This window comes from Aethalodelphis obliquidens, unplaced genomic scaffold (genome assembly GCF_003676395.1).
Source record: "Aethalodelphis obliquidens isolate GAN/ISIS:26980383/991018 unplaced genomic scaffold, ASM367639v1 scaffold33, whole genome shotgun sequence".
Lineage (NCBI taxonomy): Eukaryota > Metazoa > Chordata > Mammalia > Artiodactyla > Delphinidae > Aethalodelphis > Aethalodelphis obliquidens.
In genome coordinates this window covers 17,229,750-17,242,353 of record NW_020837977.1, presented here as the reverse complement: position 1 = coordinate 17,242,353, position 12,604 = coordinate 17,229,750, and the positions used below count along the sequence as shown (strand labels likewise).

General features: G+C 40.1%; 1 protein-coding gene across 1 annotated transcript in view; it reads left to right on the top strand.

Annotated features, from left to right (window-relative positions):
• TGS1 (trimethylguanosine synthase 1) overlaps nucleotides 1-12,604 on the top strand; it is a 37,087-nt gene that overhangs the window by 11,362 nt on the left and 13,121 nt on the right. Inside the window, exons 7-12 of the mRNA XM_027128075.1 lie at nucleotides 997-1,171; nucleotides 2,917-3,223; nucleotides 5,289-5,447; nucleotides 7,065-7,208; nucleotides 10,854-11,070; nucleotides 11,948-12,026. Coding sequence (XP_026983876.1) covers nucleotides 997-1,171; nucleotides 2,917-3,223; nucleotides 5,289-5,447; nucleotides 7,065-7,208; nucleotides 10,854-11,070; nucleotides 11,948-12,026 — 1,081 coding nt within the window. The remainder of the gene's footprint in view (nucleotides 1-996; nucleotides 1,172-2,916; nucleotides 3,224-5,288; nucleotides 5,448-7,064; nucleotides 7,209-10,853; nucleotides 11,071-11,947; nucleotides 12,027-12,604) is intronic.

Below are 12,604 nucleotides of genomic sequence, written 5' to 3'. Positions count from 1 at the left end.
GCAATCTGATGTTTTTATTCTACAAAATTGTAATCATTTCTGTGTACTTCAGCCATATAGTCATTTAAGGCTAGAGTTCATAAAAGTTAATAATATAAAGGGTTTTCCTGATAACTGCCACATTTAAATCCCTGGCAGAATTTATTTCTACCCACATGTAATTTTATTGAGAAATTACTTAGGTAGCTCTTGCTGGTATATACTCATAGAGATTTATTCTGTTACCTGGGATTTAACTATTCTTCTATTTTAGAGCACCCAATTTCACTTAAAAGAGAAGGATAAGATACGCTTTTTATAAAGAAGTTTATAATATAGGTAGAAGATAACAACTGACGTTTAAAACCAAACTGTTCAGAGTTTGTTTATAAGTGCTAAATTATATATTACACTGTTGGTCCCTAATAGTCCGTAAGAGAGGCAATTAGTGAGGCTTAATAGAGTCAGCGAAGGCTTCATAGCAGACATATATCTTTTAGGACTGGAAAAATTCAGATGGTTAGATCAGCAGGTTCTCTAATTATTTTAGTAATGGGGGGTTTGCTTCTTAGGTTAGTTCATATTGATTTAAGAATCTAGTGGCCGCTTTTAAGACAATTTGAACATATCCAGATACGTGTTAAAAGAGCTTTGGCATCACCTCACTGTGAGAAAAAATTATATTTCCCCAGCATGCATTGGGGTTATAGTTTCCTGCTGGGTTTTTTTATTACATTTTATAATGTAATTTCTCCTTTCTGTTATCTGTAAGATATGTTGATATTCCCACCTTTGGTGTTTCACATTTACTTGGGAATTAACATACAAGCTAGACCTTAAAAAGTCCTCTGCATTTTTCACTTTATTTCATAATTTCCATAATTTAAAAAAATGAAATTAAAATAGTGGCTGCTAATAGGAAAATAGTGAAAACTGTTAGTTTTCTTCTCCTTTCATATGAGGAAGCAGATTCTTAGACCCTGAGGTTTGAGTCCACTTCTTTTGCTTTGGTCACAGATATGGTGGAATTTCAAATGTCAGTCACCGGAGGGTCAGGTATCTGCACAGGAATGTCAAGTACAAGGCAAAGCACTTGGACATGAGAAGACAGATCGATATGAAACACAAACACATCTTCTTCACTGAGGAGCCAGGAAAAACTCTTCTCAAGAAAAGCAAAACTCTGAGTAAGGTGTGTATAAGCTTTGCTTTATACTTACAAATCGAGTCTCATTTTTGTGACCTTTGACTCCTTAAAGTTTCTGTTTGCAAACAGGAACCCTGTTTCTACCCAGATATAAAGGTACCTAAAATTCTTTTCCATTTGCTTCCTAAAGGCTTATCCTGTGTGAACTAAATTTGAAAAAAGGGTAATTGGGGCTGATATGAGAGGGGGATGTTTTGAAAGCTACATAGGAGTAGTGTATGGAACAATGAATAGGTAGAATCGCCTTGTGTGTCGTAACAGCTCGTCTGTTTCAGGCTAAGGGGGATCCTGGAAGTCCAATTTCTGATGCAGCGTTTATTGAAAGGCGTAATCTTGAGGTCTTCTAGAGTTGATCGATCAGACTTTGCACTATCGAGTTCATCCAAATGGCACGAGCCTCAAGGCTAGTTTAGTGATTCACATTGTTAGCTGGGGTATTTACATCCCCTCTCTAGACTTCGGTGTGCCTGCCTTCTGTGTACCTGGAAAACAAAAGTAATTTGAACTACTTTTGTTCGGTTTGATGAGTGATCCTTCTTCATTATAGGAAAACAGCCCCATCCAGTGAGCAGAATTTTCTATCTGTCACCTCTCCAGCAGCTCTACAGAGCAATGGAACAAAGTCTCAGGTCCCGTGATGACTTTGTTTTACCCTTAGCGTACGTTATCCTTCCTTAACGTCACCGTTTTTCCAAAACATGCTACAAATTTATAGCTGGTCTTATTTTTATTATATTTCAGATTGGTTGGTTACTGGTCATGTTTTAATATTTTAGTGGCCCTGGTTATATCTGGAACAAATTTCCCAGTATCAGTTCAGTCAGTCCGACGGGCCTTTTTATAATGTGTTGGATGTGATAATTCCCATACATTCATCTGTAGCTGAAGAGCAGAAACATAACTGCCGCGTAATTGCTGAGGAAGAAAGTTAAAGTGACTGTTGTGTTCTTAGGCGTCCCATTGATATACAGGCACAGTCCCCTCAAAGGAAGATTCTGAGCCGTGGTCCATGTCCATCTTCTGTTACTCTTGTTCTCACTTCCTGACTCTTAGGAAGGTCATGAAGATCTATTATGAAGCATATTCTTGTCACAGAAGGTTGCAAGGAAGTATGTATCATCTGACCTTGAGCCTTGTTAACATTTCAGAGAAGAAACTTAGTTCTTGGAATCATTTTACTGGCTCTACTGCTTCACTAGAAGGCAGCTCGCATTCTTTTCAAGATAGCACTGCTTTTACAGATTGGCACTAAATCTTTGTAGAGTTCATCTTCGATGCTGAGTACCATTCAACATAGATTGTATAGCTGGGGCCATTACAGAAAATTCTGTATAATTTGAAAAGCTAAAAGCAATGGCTCAACAACAGGTAAGTACATTTGTAATGGTAATATATATTACGGTTATATTGTTGGAAGACTTAATGGAAAGTTACTGGCACAGTAGAGCTTTATCCTCTTAGTGTTAATTGCTAACAGGAAGGTCATAGTCTTGTGTTTAAGCTGATGTGTTTTTTTTCCTTTTAAAGAGCTCTTTAATAAGGTCATGGTACATCCAGACAACAAAGTGTAATTAGGTTGGAATTACTTATTCACATTAGCTTGTGTGATACAGTGTACTTATCAGAGCTAATACTGTGACACAGCTTGTCAAGTCACAAATGGTAAAGCAGGTGGAAATATTCTGTGTAATTGCGAATTAATTCATGCTTGTAACATCTTAAAATTTCAGGTAGAAAAATTCCTAAAATGGGTTAATGAACCAATGGACGACGAAGCATCGCAGGAGGCAGTTTCTCATAACAATGTGCAAGATACGTGCACAAGCAGTGGTTCAGAGGAACAAGAAGTGTCTGTTGGAAAAGGGGATGACCCACCGGAGACGAGTGAGCCGGAGCCTGGAAAGCGTCGTGCCATGTCTCCAGCTGGGGAAGTGGGAACAGAGAAAACTGACAGGGACAGCACAGCAGCAGCAGTGCCAGATGAGGGGGACTGCCCCGCCCAGGCTGCACCAGACCGTCTTCAGGAAGAAGCCGAAGGTGAGGCTAGATGTGCTCCCGCTTGCTAACGGACTTCAGTTCCTTGTTTTAAATATGTTTTTCCCTCGTTATCACTTACGAATCATCTATAGCTAAGGATTCACTGCTGTTTATTCGTAAGTTGAAAGAAGGCGTATTTAGTGTAAATGTGCTGATGGCCGTGGTTTCGCACCCAGAGCATCCTTGGCTGAGCAAGCATGATAAAAGAAAAGACTAAAGAGTAGGGGGAGCTGTTTGAGCACCTCCGTCTGTGCCATTAAGACTGGTCTCTGCCGCCACCACTCTGTTCCCTGGGCTAAAGGTGCCAGTCCCTTTGATTCCTGTTGAAATCTAGTATTGCCCTGATTTTCTTTTGGATGATTGTTTTGTTCTTGTTGTTTTTTTGTGGTGATGGTGGCTGGTAGTGATGTTTGTGTTTTAGATGGTACATTGACATAAAAAAGTATTTACAGTAGTTGGCTATGATGAATGAAGAACAGTGTAGCATTTTCACTTTATGCCCTTTTGTAGTATTTGAATTTATTTTATAATAGTTATACTCAGTGGAACATTATGGCTTTTATAAGGCAGGAATTTTCATTTGACATAGTATTCATTTTTACTGATGAATTATTTCAGACTTGCCCTAATGAAACAATTATACTTGTGATGCTTTCTTATTTAGTATTGAGCAAAATACCTTATTTGAATCTTGATTTTTTTTTCCCGTGTGTGTGTGTAAACCTGTGATCTTTGTATTACATATTTCTTTGCCTTTCTAAACAGCATACTTAAGGTAGTTTAATATTTTTATTGCCGTTGTACAACTGATGTTCACGTGGCACTTGGAGAGTTCTGAAATGAGAATCCTTATTCTCCTTTAATCTGTAAAGTAGCCCATTGAGATAGGTGAAATCATCCCTGTTCTATAAATAAGTAAAGCTTAGAGAAAATAAGAAATTCGCCCGACATCACCCAGCCAGTAAGTGGCAAAGCTAGAACTTGGTACCAAGTTGTGTGATTTCTAAATCCCATTTTTCCACCCTACCCTAGCTCCCTAAGCACCACTTGTCACGAGGCTGGTGTTCTCACCTGGGGTGATACCACCATCTCGGGTATTTGGAAGATGGGTTAGGTCGATCTGGGGGATTCTGGCATTTCGTACTTTAGATTACTTAATGTTAAGTCCTGTACAGGATGGTCTTGCACAATAAGGAGTTTTTGACTCAAAATCTTAGTGTCTCCTCTCTTGAGGAACTCACTGCACTTGGCTATTGACGGCACCTTTTGCTGTTTGCACTGATCAGATGACCGTATTAGGACACAGTCCTTTGTTTGAGGACCGTTTCAATGTTTACTTTAATGTTTATTATTTGTCAGCATCAATTCTTGTCATCATACTTGGGTATGACAGCATTCCTGTCTTTCTAAGTTGCTGCATCTAATCTGCTCAGAACTGAAACCAAATAACCAAACAAATAAAAATCATTTATCTAAGAAAAAGTCAATGTGAATGGATGAGATCCTTTTCCATTGAATGGAGCTAGTGACCCCTGTTTCAATTTCTCAGAGGCTGTAGGACTCGTAGTCATGGCTAGGTTCAGAGGATTGATGTGTCTGAGAGTTAGGGCTTAATCAGCCCTTGGGAGCTTTTGTGTTAAAGAAGGGAAGGGAAATGCTTGAATTTCCATAATTCACCCACTAAAGCAACTTTATCTAAGAAACACTTATGTAATAACTTTTATACCTATAATAGTACCTCTCCACATCTCCTAACAATCCTGTGACGTAAGTAGCTAAAATGCTACCCATTCATTCATTCTTTTTGAGGAATTAAAAATTGGAACTTAGAGAGCCTGGGTTACTTTTCCAAGCTCAAGGAGCCAAGAAGTGGCAAAATGGAGGCTATAACCTGAAGCCAGTGCGTTTCCAGGTGCCCTCCACCCTCCGGCGTGTGGCTGCATACGTGTGCTGGAGCACAGTCCCAAACTGTAGCTATTTGCCGTGGCCACGCTTTAGATAAATGCACCTGTGACTTCCTCTTTCTATAGTGAGCATCTGTATTATTTCTGTTTTTTTATTGTAGCTGAAAATAAAAAGAAGAAGAAGAAGAAGAAGAAAAGCAAGAACAGAAAGGGGATTGGTCTGCCTGCTGAGATCACTGCTGTGCCCGGGCTGGCAAAGTACTGGGCCCAGAGATACAGGCTCTTCTCTCGCTTTGACGACGGGATTAAATTAGACAGAGGTAAGGTGTATATGTAATTTTTAACTTCATTTTGAAATAATTTCAAACTTACAGAAAAGTTGCAAGAATAGGAAGAAATTTTCATGTCCCCTTTATTCAGATTGAGCTGTTTTTAACATTTTGCCACATTTGCTTTGTCATCCTCTGTATGCATGTATGTAGGTATGTTTTCTGATCCAGTGGCCCCTGCCCCTTAGTGCTTTGGTGTGCATTTTCTAAGAACACTGATATTTTTATGTCACAATGATAAAGTTACAAATTTCACATTGGTACAATATCATAATCAACAAATCAGTACTCTAGTTTCATCAATTATACTAATCATGTCCTTTATAGCATTCTTTTTCTTCCAGTATAGGGTCAGGTATCACATTTATTTTCATGTTCCTTTAGTTTCCCTTAATCTGGGATAGTTCCTGAGCTGCTTTGTCTTTTAGGACTTTGACATTTTCCAGAGAGCAGCTGCCAGTTATTTTCTACAGTGTCTCTCAATTTGGGTACATATGTGTTTTTTAAACTTCAGACTCGGGTTTAATCTGTATTTTTTGCATCTTAGGATAGATAGCAAAAGCAATTGATAGATTATTAAACAGAACATCTGATGTGCAGAAAGATGTAAGTAGATGAATTAACACTGGAAAATTTGAATTCTTTTTCAAGTTTTCCTACCATGACCTTGAAGAGCTAACTTAAACTCAGTTGCGCAAACTGAGGCTTGCTTTCATGCTGGGGCTATACCTAAACATTGGTCTTTATTAACTGTCCAAATCAGGAGGTATTGATCTGTGTGGAGTTTCAGGGCTTCTCTGAGCCTCTTAAAATTACTTGTAAAATGTTTTGTATCAGGGAGAGTACATAAGAGTTTGTTGGGGAAATAAGACTGGAGAAAAGCTTTTAATTCTATAAAAGGAGTTTATGTTTTTATTCTTCCAGCAATGAGGAGCCATTTAAAGTTTTGATGAAGAAAGGGAACAGGAAAATCGGTGCATCATTTTGTTCAGAGAAATATCTTTCTGAAAAACGTAAATTCCTTCTCTTGGGAAAGAAGGAGGGCAGTGTCATTTTTTTCTGTGGAGCGGACATGGGACCTCATTTCTGAAAGTGATGAAGGCTCTGCTGAGCCTACAGCTCTGCAGTCTTGCTGTCACTTCCTTGCTTTTCTGACCCTTCAGACACGTGCAGATTTTGCTAAGTGTCCCGTACAGATGCAGTTCACTGCTTCCCCTCCAGGAATTAAATAATTAGGAACCTCGGTGACGTTTGGGGAGTTGGTCAATTAAAATAGCTAACTTTCCATTTTCCATGATAGGTAGTCAGTTGTTAATACTTCAGCCAGAAAAATCAGAATTGCATTCAGTTGTTGGAGGGATATTGCAAAAGAATCAGGCAAGAATTGAGGTGGTTGTTTCTGTGGAAATTGGGTCTGGGAATGATACTGCCCCTTTTATAACAAGATCCTTAGACCTTTTCCTTCAAACTAGATAATACATAATTTTTTGAAAAGAGAAACTGAGTATTTTCTCTTAAGCATTTAGTGTATAATCATGTTTGCTGTGTTTGTGTTTGCCTTGGCTTCTTGCCACCGAATGTCATAACAGAAACCCCCTCCCTTCGCAGAGGGCTGGTTTTCCGTTACACCCGAGAAGATCGCTGAGCACATCGCCGGCAGGGTCAGCCAGTCCTTCCAGTGTGACACCGTAGTCGACGCATTTTGTGGAGTTGGAGGAAATACCATTCAGTTTGCCTTAACAGGAAAGAGAGGTAAGTGGTCATCAGCAGTTTATTCATTAATTAATTTCCCTTTATTCAGTAAAGGCTTCATTTTGCTTCAGCCTATCTCTACTGAGATTTAATCATTGATAATTTAATGCCAAATATTTAACAATAATAGTTAACATATATTAAGCATATACTTTGTATACTGGTTTAAGTGCTTAATATGTATTTATTTAGTCAGCGATCTTGTGATATGTCTCTTTTACTACTATCTGTGTTTCACAAATAAACCAAGAAATAAAAGATGAAGCAACTTGCCCAAGATCACACAGACACAGCTTGGCGGAGCCAAGATTATAGCATATTATATAAAACTAAAAATATGAAAATGGGAGACTGTTCTTTGGAAGAAGAGAAGAGTAGGCAGGGACTCCCAGCTCTGCCCCTCACCATCTGGCTGACCTTGGACATCCTTTAGCCTTAACTGAAAGGAGACATTAAATTGAGAGAACCTCTGTGATACCTTTCAGCTCTGACATCCTAAGACACTAAGAACCTTTTAAATATTGGACCGTCCTCATGGTTGTTTGACTTCAGAATCACAAGAAAGAAAACCTCTGTTAAACTACTGATGTATCAGTATATATCTGCTAAGAGCTGTGTCAAGTAGGCAGAACATGTGCTGTTCCCAGGGGAAAGAAGGCTTTATGAAACTGGACAGTCTGCCCAAATTGACTTAGCGGAGTCGGGAAGCCAGGGCTTTTACTTGGCTTTCTCTGTATCTGATATCCCCTTTCTTTCTCAGTTCTTTTTGAAATGTAGTATAATGTGATATTTTAGAGATAGCAGCTGTTAAGTCATACTCTGAAGATGCTTTTTTTCACCAATGTCTTTATATATAAAGCTCCCATTTCAGTAGATTTCAGTTGTCTTATTGATTTATATAAAGTCCTTTATGTTAACTAGGAAAACATACGATTCTGGAAAGCATAATATAGGAGCTAGGAAATGATGAAAGGCAGCTCCACATTGATTTTAAGACCAGTGCTGATGGACTGTGGCCTCATGCAGTCACTCCGGTGCTCCGGAGCATCGTGACCTTTGCTGTCTGTGTGTGGTCTCCTGAGAGACTGGATGAAAGCTGTTTTCACATTTACTGGAATAGTAGTTACTTTCTTGTTTTTCCTGAATTTACTACTTTCTCTTAAAGTTCTTCTCTGCCTTTGCCAGATAAGCCATTCCTATGAGCTCAAATCAGTGTTTATTGCATGGAAATGATTTTTTCCTCAAAAGTTGTAAAATCTGTCTTCATTTGGCATTGTACTGTAACATGAATTAAAATATCTACCCTCTGATAAAACAGCAGATAGATCTGGAAATTGTTTCAGAATATTACAGAAACAGTCCATATTGTAGTTTTGTATTTCTACGAATACAGATCTGTTGCCAAGGCCCTCTGTAGCTTAGTGCACATTTGGTAAAGGAAAATGTCTAATGTGGGTCCCAAGCTAAAGAAGACCGCTTCTGCCCGACTCCATCACAGCCCCATGACTCACACCTGCAGATTTCCAGCCCCTGGGAAGAAAAGGAGGCACACCCAGACTCCACCCCTGCCGGGTGCAGCCTGTGAGCCGGAAGCTCAGGAGTCCTCAGTGTGCTCACAGCGTGCTGTCCCGGGACCTTATACCCGAAGCAGTAGGAGCTCACAGATGCTCTGACAGTCGTGGTGGGTGCTGCCCTAGTGTGGGCGAGCTGACTCCACTGGGGCAGGGAGTTCAAAGTACAGTTGTGTGTGTGTGTGTGTGTGTGTGTGTACACACATATGCATGTAATCAATTACTCTTTACACACACACACACACACACACACACACACTTGACCCTTGAACAATGCAGGGCTTAGGGGCACTGACGCTGCACGCCCCCACGTCAGAGATCCGAGCGTAACATGGTCGGCTCTCTGTACCTGACGTTCTGCATCCGCAGATTCAACCCCCCGCAGATCACGTGGTCCTGTCCTACACGTCTAGTAAGAGCAACCCACCTATAAGTGGACCTGTGCAGTTGCAACCCGTGTTGTTCAAGGGTCAGCTGTACACATGCGCGCATGTGCATACACATGAGAAAATGGCGTGTGCAGTCGGCACGATCCCTTTGTGTCAGACCGATTTCCACCCACATAGCTGCTGTCTATGCAGGTTCTCAACTGAATGGTTAGAGAATTCCCAGAGTTTGCATTTTGCTGTTAAATTTTTTTTTTCCCCCTTTATATGAATTCCAGTGGCTCTGTATCAGGTCTGCCCATTAGGACTTCTGTAATGATGGGAATGTATCTGCACTGCCCAGCATGGTAGCCACTAGCCACATGTGGCCATCGAGCAATTGAAATTTGGCTGCGTGACTGAGGAGCTAAATTCTTAATAGTATTTAATTGGCATCGATTTAAAGGTAATACCCACATGTGGCTAGTGGCCACCATTATCGGACAGCACAGTTCTACGTAGTATCTACCAACATCTGTCAGCACTTCCTTCACGTGCTAGATTGAGTTGCTTGCACTCTCTTAGGCCTGACAACAAAGACGGCCTCCGAGGGGAGCGCAGATGAAAACTTGACAACTAACTGAATACATTTGGTGTTGAAAGTCATTTTTTTCTGTTGAATTTTTGCTATTGTCAGTATATCTTTGCATCTGTCTCTATACTATAAATGTAGCAGATTAAGCAGCTTAAAAAGGACATTTTTCTCTTTTATAAATATGAATTTTTTTTTAGAACAGAAAAAAGTGTTGCAGATGCATGATTTTGCAACATGACTAGTGCTTATATTCACTGTTCAAGTGATTTATTTAGTGCATTATTTCTCAAAAGCATTAACAAACTTTGAAACCAGTATTTTCTGGAATGCAGTTGTTTCCTTGACAACCATGGTGTATGTATCAGGATTCCACTTAGCCCTTGCAGGTATAAAATATTGCCACTAACATCCTGGTGCACGTACAGGTGCACCTGAGTAATTTACTGCAAGACACGAGTGCGCCAGAATTAACTTAGGTTTGTGTTGCTAATTACGAAATTGCAATAAATTAAATGAAAGCTCGTGTGGTGAAAACATAACATCTGTTCCCTCTACCTAAAATGTCTCATTACACGTCACCAGCAGATGTTTTTACATCTCTTCTTCATAAGTTGGCTATATCGGTTTGTCAGAATGTGTTTTATTTTGCCTTTCAGTAGAAGTTGTCAAGTTTGGCTTCCTTTGGAAGTTGCCTCATTTTGAGGAAATTGGTCTTATCTGAAATCTTTTATAGGCTTTCCATGCAGCCATCGCCTTCCCAAGGGTTTGCCGCTCGGCTGTCCACAGCACAGAGCACGGTGTTGACCACAGACCGGGTTCAGTGGGTGCTGGGTGGCCACCGTCACTACTTGCCTCGGCCCAGTGGGCTGACTGACTGAGGCAGCTCTGAAGGCCACACCCTTCAGTCACATTTTCTTGGTACCACACAAGTGAATCTTTCTAGTTGTGATCAAAGTGTTTAATTCTTTCTCTCATATATATGGCCTAACCTCCCTTTAAAAAGTCTTTTAAAAAGGGTCTTGCACAGAAAATAAACCGACTGCTCAGAAGATGAACTAGTCTATATAACCAATAATCAGCATCATTTAACTCATCTTTCTTGTTCCCACATTAGTGATCGCCATTGATATTGATCCTGTTAAGATCGATCTCGCTCGCCATAATGCAGAAATTTACGGGGTAGCGGACAAGATTGAGTTCATCTGTGGAGACTTCCTGCAGCTGGCTTCTCATTTAAAGGCTGACGTCGTGTTTCTCAGCCCGCCTTGGGGAGGACCAGACTACGCCACCGCCGAGATCTTTGACATCAGCACCATGATGTCCCCTGATGGATATCCTTCGGAAGCCCTTAGAGTTTCCTCAAGCAGTGGTTGTGGAGAGGAAGGGTGTGTGTGTGTGTGTGTGTGTGTGTAAGACATTAGTGAAGAGGAGAGCTAGCAGCTAATAGCACTTGATAGATTCCAGTTTGTTTTGCATAAAAATTAACTGGTGAGTGATCTCCAAAAGTTACGTTGTATTTATGTAACTGCGAGGTTATGTTTCCATTGGTTGCTCTCCAGTTGTACCATTACAAAACAAGAACTAAAAGGCATTAATTGCGTGGAATTATTGTCTGGAAATGGGGGTTTCCTCAAGACCTGTCCCTAGAGTCTGGGTGACTATCCCCTAACTTTTCTTCAGCTCACACTGACTTGAATCCTCTGTGTCTCCAAAGTTTCCCTGTTACTCTTCCAGGATGCTGAAGCAAACCCTTGTTTCATAAAGAATACCATTTCTTATTTGTCCCTTTCTCTGTCTCTACTCCCCAGAGGAGTCAGGTATGACTCTAACAGGAATTGTGTTTTAAATTGCTAAGTAAAATTTAGAAAAATACAGTGGACAGAGTTACTTGTCTTTACTCTTTACTAGAAAGGGGGGTATTGTGCTTTCCTATTCTTCCTGTTGTCACAAAACCCAGGAAATGGCCAAAAGAAAGAATGTGTGTCTCCGGCTCTTGGTTTCCTACCACTAGGATAATTGAATAAATAGATTTAACCTCTAATCCCTGACCCATCAGGGACAGTATGCTACTTCATTCTCTTTTAGGTCCCATTAGAGGGTATTGTTACATATCGGAGTACATTTGGGTTATGATGTAGTAAGTGAAGAATATATCTCTGATCAGAAATTAACTACTGTTTTTGTTACTTTTCCTTAACTACTGTCCACCTTTGAAATTTTCAGACTTTCCCAGAAGATCACAAATAATATCATTTATTTTCTTCCAAGAAATGCTAATATAGACCAGGTAAGCCATTACTGAAGAACTTCTATGAGCCTCTTGTGTGACTGTTACAGAGATTGGACCGAAAAAGATACAGGGTCTTTCTTTACTTGAGAACATGTTTATGAGAGGTCCCTGACTTTTTGACTATTATTAGAAAACTGGAAGTGCTTAGCAGTTAAGTCCATGCCTGTTTCATCCTGTTCGTCTCCATGGCTCCTGGCCTGCATAAACATAAACAGAGCACTCTGGGCTTTTCATTCCGTGTCCCGAAAGGATGAATGTGTTGTGTTTCACATGTGCACGCCTAGCCTAGCCGAGATCTCTTTACTGCAGCCTACCTTGAGAACAGGTTTTAGGTATTCCTCAGAATGGCAGCCTAGATAGAAATCCACAGACAAATAAAACCTCCATGTGTCCAGGAACAGTTTTAACCATAGGACACTTGACTAACATTCAGATGTCCTTGTTGCGTTCTTATCATAAACATTTATTTTAAACATGTTGGGTTTTTTCCCTAGAATAATAACTGCCTCACAAAGATTTGATGATGTCTTTATTTCATGCTTTTGTTGGTGTTTTTTATAAGCGCTCATTACATG